Raw genomic sequence first — 12,727 nt, 5'->3', positions numbered from 1 at the left:
ATATCTCCTCTAATTTATGAAAGCCAGTATATAGCCATCTGGGTTTATATATCAGGATCAAGAGGAATGTCACATGATATTTAGACGCAAAGCTTGTCTTCAGTGCAAAATATTGAGTTTCTCATCCATATAAAGTCAGCTCCCTAAAATTGTACATGGCTCACAAGATAAATCAGCTGCTTGTCTCAATACATAAACTTTCTCACTATCTCTGCAATTTTGCCATGAGAAACTCCCCTGTAAGTCAGCTGCCAGTAGGGAGCTCCTGGGTACATAGCAACTACAGGAGCCATGTTCCCAGGAAAGCTGGAGTTGTAAGAAAAAAGGAATGATTGTGAAATGGAGAGGCTAGGAATTATGGCAAAGATTGAAATTTCCTGCCCCCTTTAGAGGATTTTCCTACCTAGGCCTATCATATTATGAAATACTTTTAGATAGTTATTCTATTCCCCCCTTCCTACTCATTCATAGAATATCATGGTTGGAAGGGTCCTCAGGAGGTCATCTAGTCCAACGCCCTGCTCAAAGCAGGACCAATCCCCAGACAGATTTTTGTCCCAGATCCCTAAGTGGCTCCCTCAAGGATTGAGCTCATAGCCCTGAGTTTAGCAGGCCAATGCTCAAACCACTGAGCTATCCCTTCCCCCCTTTTTTCTAGTGGAGACTGAGCAGGAGCTGGGGAAGTTGCTCTCCCACTTCAGAGTCATGATTCAAACCCCTCCCCCAGGGGCTATGACATCATGGAACCCCCCCTCTCCAAGGCAGACAGTAGAGGCCCCACCCCACCAGGGAAGGTGGGGTCTAGTTGCACCCACAAGACACCCACTCATGGTGGCAAAGAAACCCCGCCTTAGTGCTAATTTGTATAAACTATATATATATATAGTACTTTTCCACCTAAGACCATCCCTCTTCTCTGAATTCCCTCCAATGTGCTGACTAGAGCTGGGCAAATGTTTTCAGAATAATAGTTTATTTGCTGAAAGCTGCATTTTTGGATTATGTGGTGTTGTGGGGTGGCTCTCTCTCAGTCTTTCCTGTTGAAGCTGTTCCACTCCGTATAAATAATTAAATATTCATTGACACAGAGACTGGCACCCCCACCTTGGCAAGTGTCCTAACCCCAGGCTCTCTGTGGTGCAGTGACTATTTAATTATTTATACAAAGAGGAATAGCTTCAAGAGGCAAGACTGAAAGGATACCCTATAGCCAGGGCAGTCATTTGCAGTATGGGAGACCTATGTTCAAAATCCTGCTCCAAATTAGGCAGAGTGAGGACTCGTCCCCTATCCCATGAAAGTGCTCTAACCACAGGGGCGGGCACTACCACCTCCTCTTCCGGTGGTTTTTGTGACTGGCATTCCACATTTCCTTTTATTTTAATAAAAAAGCAGCTAAAATCCGCAACTGAAAACAAAATATTTTATTGTACCCAAATCATTTTTTCTTTCATTAAGAAACCCAAAAAGTTTTCATTTCAGATTGATGTGAAGCAAATTTTTTTTTCAGTTCAGCCAGCAAACAGAAAAATTGATGATTTGTACAGCTCTAGAATTAACACATTGTTTGCACTGAAGTGCCCAGAATAAATTCAGTCAAGTTTCAGTCCAACCAGTGCTTTTTAAAATGGGACTGTCCCCGTCCTTGTTTGTGGCATGAAAACTCTGTGTAAACAGCCCAAAACTGCATTTTTTGGTCACAATATCACCTTTCAAGCTCACCTCTAATTTGCTATAATCATTATCAATTAGTTTTGTCCTGTCACTGAGCATGAAATTCAATGGGAACTGCATGCTGGCAAAGTTGCTTTGCCTTTTTTGTTGACTTGGAGGCCCTGTATAGATTATCTCCCAAAAAGATTCAGTCTATTCAAATAAAATGTAATTTACAGAAAGGATACAGCATAACAAAATATTCCAATGTTCTGTAACTATTTTTCATGTTACTGTATATGCCAGTTGTTATTGTTTTCATTAAAGAAAATAATTCTTGGCAGCACTAAGTTCCCCAGCACTCTCAGCAGGTTAAAAAAATACTTTGGAGTATGATTTTTCAGGACTTAAGCTGATAACTTGTAAAAAGCTAAGTTTGGGCTAATGGTGGTATCACAATTAGTGGAGAGTTTTAAAGGTCGGAGCAGCTTCAGTACCTATTTGTTTATGGATATTTTAAATCTGTACTCGTGACAGACTGTAGCAGCTTGACAAATATGATAAAAATGATTTAAGCATATCACACATACACTGAAATCCTGGCTGCAGCCTGTACTACATACCCTAGCTGGGAATGTAGTGATGACTTAATCACATGTGGGGATCTAATGCTGATGATAATTAGGCTTCTCTTACATGAGGAGAAAAAAATTCAGTCACTGGGGGTTTAGAAGTTTTCTACACTGCAGTTAACACCCTGCAAAACTGGCATTAAAATATGAAAGCCATAGTAGCTAACATTTATAATTTCTGTATTTCCACTCTCTGCAGTCTTAAAGTAAAACATTCACAACCAGACATATACTGTACTTAAAAACGGCAGTTGATGACCTGTCATAACCGTACTGGTCCAAAAAGCAAACTGCAGCACTAGACACAGATGGTAAGATTTAAAAACTGGTTAATTAAATAACGTTGAAATTATAAAGTGAGTGCGGGTGTGGGTGTATATATACCCCCACACACATGCAGTTCACACTTACATACATCGGTCATCCAAAAGTGAGCATTTACTAGCAATTACCACATAAAAGCATCCGAGATACCGCAGTGAATTCATATTCGAAGTTAAGGGAAATACTGCTGTGTTTCAGATACAATAATCAGGTAATTATTGGTAAATACTGTTTTTAGGGTGACACCTGTGTATGTGATATATTTTATTACTGATAGTATGATTCTCATATATGGAGGTGATATCTCTGTGATTAACTGCATTCATCATGCACCTTTACCTGCCACTCTTCTCACTAATCCCTCTACCTCAGGACTATTTCTAATATTAGAAACCTTGGAGGAGCTTCAAGCAGCCACCATTTTTTAACTCAGTCTGACACACAAATGTTTTCTCCTTTCCCTCACAGAGGTGGAATTGCCACTCTATCCCATGCTAACTTACACTAGCCGTAGGCCCAGGCTGAACAGTCCTTGCCCAAGGTCACACAGCAGGTTAGTGGCAGAATAGGGGCAAGAAGTTAGACCTCCTTAGTTTCAGTTTTGAGATCTAACACCTGGACCATATTCTCTGCCCAGACATAAGTTGCCTATTTTGCTTGCCAAATGCCTTTTAATATGTACAGCTAGGATAGCTGAAGGCACAATAGAGAACAGAATATTCTTGTGGCCTATTTGGAAATGTAGCCCTTAATGTTTGGATATGTTCATTGCAAAAGACACAAACTCAGGCTTTTATCTATCTTAGTAAGTGCAGTGAAACGTAAATGAAAGCGTCTAGGTGTGATCTGAAGAACACACTTTGTGATCTACCAGTGTCAGAAATGAAAAATAGCCACCTGGTGCATTTCTTCCTTTTTTGCTGGGCGTTATGGAATGCAACTGAGTAATCTCATTGATAATATATATTTTATTCCACATGTTCAATATGAGAAAAAGAATAAATGAATCAGTTACAGTGATTGCAGTAAATCAGAAGATTAGTCTGAATGTATTATAAAACTGCAAGCATCCAAAAAGGTACATGGGATTGATTTGGGTGTTTGTAACTGTGTTTCAGAAGTTCTGCCAGGGTGCAAAAGATCTAGAATACTGTGATGTCTCTTACTGCTTTCAACTGACAAATGAAACTGTCAAAGCTTTGGCATTTAACTGCCACCAACTTACATCCCTCAACATAGCTGGTTGCCACAAGGTATGTACAAGAGCTGGGAAGGGTAGTTCCAGAAATGCTATTACATAAAATGAAATAATGTAGCATTCAGACATTTGACTTGCTGATGTCCACATTTTGCACCCATCCTATAGCTTATTCTTCAACATTAAAAAAAGTGAATTATGTTATATATAATAATCACCAAAAATTAAAACCAATGAACTAACATTGACTTTCTGAATATGATCTGGTCACAAATTTTCAAATGCACCTAAATGATTTAGGAGCCATGGTCCCATTGATTTTCCATAAGAATTAAGCTCCCAAGTGCCCAAGTCACATTTGAAAATGGGACATAGGCACCTAAGTCACTTAAATATTTTGAAAATGTTACACATAGTTAGTATATTATAATCTGTGTGTGCATATGTTACTCCGGAGGGAATTCTGTGCCCCAAAAATTAAAATTATGCACACAATATTTTAAAATTCTGCAAAATTCTGCAAATTTTATTTGTCAATAAATAAATGTGGCTCCAGCTTGGCAGTGGGGAGCACAGGCCACTGGCTGCATTGAGGTGGGAGATCACCCTGAAGCCCCCACATCCCCCGGTACAGAGACTCGGCAGTGAGGCTGCACCTGACACAGTGCAAGGGCTGGGCCTGCCCCAGAAATGCCCCAGGGCCCCGTCCCTCTGCAGCAGGTGCACCAGGTGTGGGTGGGCAGGCTCAGCCCAGAAGGATCCAAGTATGGAGGGGCTTAGTGTGGGGGGATCCAGGTGTGGGGTGAGAGGTTTCTCAGTGGGGCAATCTGGGTGCGGGTGGCTTAGTGGGAGATCTGGATGCACAGAGGCTCATTGGGGTATTCCTGATGCAGGGACAATGGGACTCTGCAGAGGATGTAGGTGAAGGTGGTTGGGGTTCGGGGGGGGCTAGATGTGGGGAGATGGGGCTCAGCGGGGGGGGTCTGGGTGTGGGGGGTACAGGTGCTGGGGGGTGGAGCTTGATGGGGTGGGGGCCAGGTGCAGCTGGTTGGGGATCGGGGGGGGGGTCTGGGTGTGGGAGGCTCATCAGAGGGGTCCAGGTGTAGGGGAGTAGGGCTTGTCAGGGTGAGTGTTTGATGGGCTTGCTTAACGGGGGAGCCCCAGCTGCTGCCAAGGCGGAGTCATATGCCTGGCTCCTGCTTCCCCCTGCAATTTCACTATCCCCTTTCTTCTTCATCCCCCTCCCCTCACTCCCACATTCCCCTCCCCCATCCTATTCTACCCCTTTCCTTCCCCACTGCCTCTTCCGCCCTCATCCCCCTTCCTTCATTCCCCCCTCCTTACCCAGCTCCACTGTGCGTTGCACAGAATAGAAAACTGGACAGCTCCCAGCACACAGAACGGGAGCACAACTCTAGCACTAGGACCAAGGAGGTGGTGTTCAATTGCAAAGTCAGCGGAGTGGAGACACAGCCTCCTTCAGCTGGGCAGCTGTGTGCTTGCAGAATGGGGGGGGCAGTGGCATGTAACCCCTTGTGCCCCCTCCCCATACCTCACCTCTCTTTGGAGGGAGGCAATCCCCCCTGTGTCCATGGTCACCCCTGGCCCTCCCTCACCCCACACACGGCTTCCCTTTGCCCCCGCTGTTTTCTGCAGGGAAACCCAGGAAATCTGTGGGGAGCCGTTTTCTGCAAGCACACAGTCCTGCAGAATCCACCCAAGAGTAATATGTGTTACAGTTGTGGGCTCTGTTGTATTTGGTGTATTGACAATGGATTTTGTGTATTATTATACATACTCAGATACTGAAGTTTGCTTCAGTGAAGTTGCTGAATTACTTTTATTCTGTATTTCTAGTTATTTACACATTTTAATTAAAATAATTTCCAGTTACTAATTTATTTTAATAAGACTCATCACTGATGTAACGCCATTCATCCTCACCATTATCCAGTGATGAGCTGCCAAAATATTAACAACCGGTTCCCTCCTCCCCACCTCGGGGGGGTCGTGCCCCATCCAACCCCTCATGTTCCTTGACACACACCCCTGGGGACCCCTGACCCATCCCCCCCTTCTCTGTCCCCTGACTGCCCCTTGCCGCCCCACCCAACCCCTCCTCTCATTCTCGATGGCCCCCCAGGACCCCTACCCCATCCAACCACCCCTTCTCTCTGTCCCTGAGTGACCCCACCACCTCATCCAACCCTGCTCTTTCCTGACTGCTCCCCGGGACCCTTGCCCCCATTCATTCACCCTGTTCCCTGCCCTCTGACCGCCCTGACCCCTATCCAACCCCCCACAACCCACCCCCTCCCTGCCCCCTTACCACACTGCCTGGAGCCGGGACCGGGTCCACTCCGCCAGGACCACGACTGGCGCCGCGGGGCCCAACTCCCCGAGCCCGGCTGGACCAGAGCAGGCACCGCTCGGCCGGAACCGCGGGGCCCGACTCCCCAGGCCGGCACCGGGGCCGAGCCGCTCGGCCAGCACCGGGGCCCGACTCCCCGGGCCGGGCCGGGCTGGAGCCGAAGCCGCTCGGCCGGCACCGGGGCCCGACTTGCCGGGCCGGGCTGGAGCCGGAGCCACTCGGCCAGCACCGGGGCCCGACTCCCTGGGCCGGGCCGGGCTGGAGCCGGAGCCGCTCGGCCGGCACCGGGGCCCGACTCCCCGCGCTGGCCCGGGCCGGGCTGCGCTGGAGCCGCTCGGCCGGCACCGGGGCCCGACTTCCCGGGCCGGGCCGGGCTACGCAGGAGCCACTCGGCCGGCACCGGGACCGGAACCGCGGGGCCCGACTCCCTGGCCGGGCCGGGCCGGAGCCGCGGGGCCCGACTCCCCGGGCCGGGCCGGAGCTGCGGGTCCCAAGCTGGGCCGGAGCTGCAACCGCGGGGGCCGGGACCGGCGCCGCGGGGCCCGAGCTGCAACCGCGGGGGCCGGGACCAGCACCGGCTCTGCGGGGGCCGGGCTGGAGCTCTGGAGCCGAAGCTGGGGGCGCTCGGCGGGGGGTGGGACCAGGCTGGAGGGAGCCGCGCTCTGGGACCGGGAGCTGTTGAACCAGCCGCACCTCCCCTCCCCCCCGGGCCCCAGCTTACCTGCCTGCCTGCCTGCTGCTTGTTCAGGCTTCCCGCGAACATCTGATTCGCGGGAAGCAGGGGAGGGGGAGGAGAAGGGGGCGGAGCAGGAGAGGAGGGGGAAGTGAGCTTGGGCAGGAGCTTTTGTTAACTAAAGCCCTAATAGAACTGGTTGTCCTGGAACAACCGGTTCTAAAAGGGGCTGCTAAATTTAACAACCGGATCGCGCGAACCGGTGTGAACCGGCTCAAGCTCACCACTGCCATTATCTTGTACAGTGATGTGACAGTTTTCCATATCTTTTATGGTACCTCTTTAGCTAGACCCTAGGATTGCAGTGCTCTGTTTTGCCCCAACTGAACATGGTGGGTTCCATTTGCATTTTACTGCTAACATAAATACCTAGGTCATTTTCATTAGTCCCAGTACTTACTCAGCACATCTGCTCCCTGTGTGTATTCAATCATATATACTTGCTTGCTTGAGTAATAACAGTAGGTATTTACTGCATTCTAGCAATAGCCATCCGAATGTAAGTTTAAAAAAAAGTTTGTGTCAGCAAATATTTCCCTCTGCAGAAAGAGTCCTGCTTCCATGGGGGAGGTTTTTAAAAGTGCGCATGTTGGCCTAATTTTGCTCCCACTGAAGTCAATGGTTGATGTTGAATCCTTTTAAAAGCTACCCTCAGCCATTAGCAATTAAATGCAATGGCCAAAATGTCAGCTCCAGAGGTACCTCACGTTCCTTCCCTGCTTTTAAATGTTCAATTAACTTTTCAATAATAATAATAAACAATATTGCTATACATGGCAATCTGCAGGCAGAGAGATCGTCCCATACTAAGTGAAGATAGACACTTGCATCCCACCACATTTCTCCTCTCCCCACCCTGTGTCCATATATCTTCTCCTTAAAAAGATTATGAAGTAAATCTGGTACCTGTTCACAGTCTAAGATATTTGGTCTCCAACATCAAGAATCGTTCAGACAAACCCATACTAGATCTTGCAAGCCTTCTGTTGGCTTTAACCCAGTTAGAAACTCTATAAAGTACTATCAAATGGGGGGCCTTTGGCAATCTCCAGCATAAGTACAGAGTATCTAGCTGCCACGTAGGAAATATTTTCCACTCAGACACTATTTAAAAATGATCAGAAAAAGACTAAAGCAAGATCTAATCTCCTGTTCTAAGAGGGACAAGTTAGTATGCCTGGCAGAGTCTTGGCCTGCAATATCAGCTATATAAAAATAACTGAATAAACAAAAAGGTCATAAAGAGAAAACATAGGAACTGTAATTTAGGAACTTCACTTCCCAGTAAGAGTGTTGTGGGATGTGCTCTGGAAACTGGGACATTCCCAGAAAACTTTTCATACTGAAAAAACATAGACTTTAGCGAGAGCACAGTTGGGCTCCCTGTCATCTATATCTCCATACATACATTTCTAGGCCATGTAGAACAATCATCTTCCAAACATTGCTCCTTTCACACAAAAAACTCAGCATGCAGTTTGCATATAGCACAGTCACACCTCCTGTGTAATCTGTGAGTTCATAAAGCCAATTCAAGGAATAATTGTTAAATAGTTTTATAAGAAAGAAAGAAAGATTGTTGTGGGCAGCAAACCACATGAATGAGAAAAAATAGTGAGGGCTGAAAATGAATCCCTGGTTGAATGAATAAGCCAATTAAATAATGACTATCTAGAAATACAGTTCAATGGAAAAAAAATCAAATTATGAGTCAACAGTGTGCCCTTGTTGCCAAGAAGGCTAATGGCATTTTGGGTTGTATAAGTAGGGGCATTTCCAGCAGATCAAGGGATGTGATCATTCCCCTCTACTCAGCACTGGTGAGGCCTCATTTGGAGTACTGTGTCCAGTTTTGGGCCCCACACTACAAGAAGGATGTGGATAAATTGGAGAGAGTCCAGCGGAGGGCAACAAAAATGATTAGGGGGCTGGAGCACATGACTTATGAGGAGAGGCTGAGGGAACTGGGATTGTTTAGTCTGCAGAAGAGAAGAATGAGGGGGGATTTGATAGCTGCTTTCAACTACCTGAAAGGGGGTTCCAAAGAGGATGGATCTAGACTGTTCTCAGTGGTAGAAGATGACAGAACAAGGAGTAATGGTCTCAAGTTGCAGATGGGGAGGTTTAGGTTGGATATTAGGAAAAACTTTTTCACTAGTAGGGTGGTGAAGAACTGGAATGGGTTACCTAGGGAGGTAGTGGAATCTCCTTCCTTAGAGGTTTTTAAGGTCAGGCTTGAGAAAGCCCTGGCTGGGATGATTTAGTTGGGTTTGGTCCTGTTTGAGCAGGGGGTTGGACTAGATGACCTCCTGAGGTCCCTTCCAACACTGAGATTCTATGATTCTATGAAAGATGACCTCTGACATGAACAGGATTGGTGTATGTGACTAAAATAGATTTCCCTGAATAGGGCCTGGTCTTGCGTCTATTTAGGTCGGCAGCCAAACTTCTGTTTACTTCAGTACAGAAGCAGGCCTATTCTGAGTCAATTGCAGGACTTGATGACAGCCCTGAGGAAAGGTGTTACAGAACTGCATCTCCCCAGGTGGAGCTCCAGGAGGGACTGCGTGAAGGGATAGTGCACTGGCTGTCCATCTTTGTGGGCTACTGTGGATGGGAAGGGGAGACCGCATCTCCTCCTTGTCCCTGTTAGACTCCCATGATCACAGGGACTGAGATTGTTCCTGGCCCTTTCACAGGAAGTACAAGGGTGAGAAAGGCTACTCCTCATTCCACTCCATTCGAGCCATGGATAATCTGGGCTTGATTGAATACCTATTAGAGGATTTTTTTTGCATTCATCAAGTTTCCTTTAGATTGTAGGCCCCAATTAAACAAGGTGCTTAGCCACATGCATAACTTTAGGCATAAGTATTCCCTTTGAAGTCAGTGGGGCTACTCACATATTTAAAGTTACACACATGCTTAAGTACTTGGCAGAAATGAGGCCTTATATGGTGCCCAAAGCAAACTTCAGTTTGCATTACTGGTGATCAGTTCCAGATCAGACTATGGAACTGTGAAGTGAAACTGAATAGTTCTGTCTTGGACAAACTGAAAGGCACCCTAGGCTATAAACAAAAGCAGTAGAAAGACAACACACATGTATGATACAGTACTGAAATATGAAATAGGTGTTATTAAAATTAAAATTCTTTCTCCCTGTAGTTAACTCTAAAATGGATCAGTCTAACAGTTTAAATGGAATAATCTGAGAACAGTTAATCCTACCAAATGAGATATGCTATATGCAAAATTATGGGGTTGGGAGTATTGAGCCATTTCAGACTTCTGATTAGCTGAAATATCCCTACATGCTTTGGAATGTACTGGAATCATATTTAACGGACACCAAATATACTCCCAACATTTAACTGTTACATATAGTCTTTTTCATCTCCTATATCTGATAGTCAGAATTCATCTGTTCCATACATTTCATGTCCTATGTGGCACTTTCAGTATAATCTTCCAGAAATGATACACTTCAAAATTTTGAGTTGGCTGTTGTGTTTTGTTTTTTCTTTGGAATCTCCAGCAATCTTCTAACTTCTGTATGTGTATTTCTTTTGCTTGATTTACAGATGACGGATTTGTGTGTTCAGTATTTGTCTGGAGTCTGCCATTATCTCCACTTCTTGGATATCTCAGGCTGTGTACATCTTACTGACAAAACACTAAAGTACCTTTGGAAAGGTTGTACGCAACTCCGGATTCTTAAGATGCTGTACTGCAGAAATATTACCAAGTAAGATGTTGCTTCCTGGGCCAAAACTTGAGAGATCAGTGTAAAATTTGAATGAGTACAAATATCGTCATTACTAGTTTCATTAAGAGTAGGCCAAAACATGGGATTTTTTATGAAATTGGAATTGAAATGTAACGTGATCTATGTCACAACCTAGTCGACTCCCCCTCTAGATGGAGACCGGTTTGGTGTGAGTGGCCCCAACCACTGGTGGGCAGAGCCATGTCATTGTTCCTAGCTCTGAGGCCTCAGAAGCACAATCCCAGATCCAGATCCCATGTCTGCCACCCTTCCTTGGAACATGGGGCTCCACAACCCGGCCACCTTCACCCTGAAACCAGTGATTCAGACCTCCCTAGCCTCCAGATGTTTATACAGGTTCCTTTATACATTGCTCCTGTGGGCAATCTGAACTTCTTGTTTAACACTTTCAGGGGCAACATGACAGCCTAGCAGGGAATACAGGCTTAGCCAAGGAATTTCTTAACCACAGTCATTTTTATGCTGAAGAACCCACTAGAGAGTTAGTTCTTTGCTGCTCCATCCTCAGTCTGATTTTACCCCATCAGTGACTCGGAGGTCTGGTCAGCGTTTCAGGCAAGATAGACTTTCCTGCTTTCTCTCTTCAGCCTGGTCTTCTGGCTTGTGGTGGTGGATGGCCTCCCTTCTCAGATAAGCCCCTCTTTTATTCTAGTCTTTGACCCTGTTTTGCCATATGCAGGCTGGGAAATTTTAACCCCCATCATGCAAGCCCTACGTGAAGATAACTATTGTCCCCTGAGATTGGCCAGTCATTGAGAGTCACTCAAATTGATGGCCCTTGTGACATATTTTGATAGTCCTCTCTGAGGTGTCCCACACACCCCAAAGCAAGATAGTGTCTGGAAGAGAATGGCCTTGTCCAGTGCAGGTTGTTTTATTTATTCAACACAGAACACAGAACACAAAATGGATAGAGGCCAGGGTACAAAAATGGAAGTAATGAAACAAAACTGAGTTCACAGTTTGGTACACACATATCCCACTCTGTCACAATATAGTTCCACATTTAAAAAAAACTTAATGTTGTATCTCAATACCTGTACTGGGAAGTTGACAAAAAGCTACATTCACTTTCCAGGCAATAATCACTGCAAAATCATCATCACAGTACAACAATTCTTCTTCTTTCTATGGCTGATGTAGATGTAGGGCAACTACTATAATTTTACATTTAGATGGTTAAGCCAGATAATTGCATCTGGAGTAGCAGAGTGTATTGCTATGATGCCTCCTTCGTATTTGGGAATTGGGCATTGAGTTGTTACATGTTCCCTGATCTGTTCTGGGTGACCACCGTCACACACTGGAGAGTTTTAATTTTTCCATTTTTGCAGTAAGTATCCGCATCTGCCATGGTGTGTGCCAATATGGTTTAGGGTTGCACATAAGCTTTGCAGAAGATTGAAACCAGAGATCTTCTGAGTCGGATCTTTCACAAGGCGTTTGTTTATGACTTCTTGTGAACTCAATTCGGCTTTCCAAGCTTCATCAGGGTTCAAGTTACAATATAACCATGATTCTACATTTATTAATCGTGATTTAGATTTTTAGCAGTGACAGTAGGAAGAATGATAGTGTTATTATTGAATTTCATGGACTATTTTTAACGTTCCATGCACTTGATTCACCACTTCCATAATTTCAGCTAAGGAATAATAAGCAAAGACTTGTCATAGATAATATACCACTCACCAATAGCCCCAAATTCTCTTTTTCCATACTAATCAACTGTTATCATTAAGGATCTTATTCAACCCCAATGTTTACAAAAACAGGGCCAAAGCCTGGCTGTTTTTCGAAGTGTGCGATGTCTGTGTGCTACATTTCCTAGATGTGTTCACATCTCAGAGACCATTACGAGCGTTTGAGAGGATGGAGTCTGTGTAAAGTGAGATTAGTCTACAGAACAAAACATGCTATTCCTGCACACTCTACAAATATTAAATAAATAATAGAAGAAATATGGTTTTAATTTAAAGATGCCCCAGGACATCTATAAGCCATGTGCACTTCATGCTGCTAGAAG

General features: G+C 45.4%; 1 protein-coding gene across 4 annotated transcripts in view; it reads left to right on the top strand.

Annotated features, from left to right (window-relative positions):
• The window catches only part of FBXL13 (F-box and leucine rich repeat protein 13), a 164,644-nt gene that overhangs the window by 148,637 nt on the left and 3,280 nt on the right, over positions 1 to 12,727 (top strand). For 3 of the 4 annotated variants that reach the window (XM_045029732.1, XM_045029741.1, XM_045029724.1), the window contains 2 exons: positions 3,728 to 3,862; positions 10,496 to 10,659. In XM_045029732.1, the coding sequence (XP_044885667.1) occupies positions 3,728 to 3,862; positions 10,496 to 10,659 (299 nt within the window). Of the gene's footprint in view, positions 1 to 2,484; positions 2,597 to 3,727; positions 3,863 to 10,495; positions 10,660 to 12,727 lie in introns of those variants that run through there. The other variant, XR_006582122.1, reaches the window with a different exon arrangement.

The sequence above is a fragment of the Mauremys mutica genome, chromosome 1 (assembly GCF_020497125.1).
Source record: "Mauremys mutica isolate MM-2020 ecotype Southern chromosome 1, ASM2049712v1, whole genome shotgun sequence".
Lineage (NCBI taxonomy): Eukaryota > Metazoa > Chordata > Testudines > Geoemydidae > Mauremys > Mauremys mutica.
Note: the sequence above shows the minus strand (reverse complement) of the source record. Positions and strands in the feature narration are given on the sequence as shown.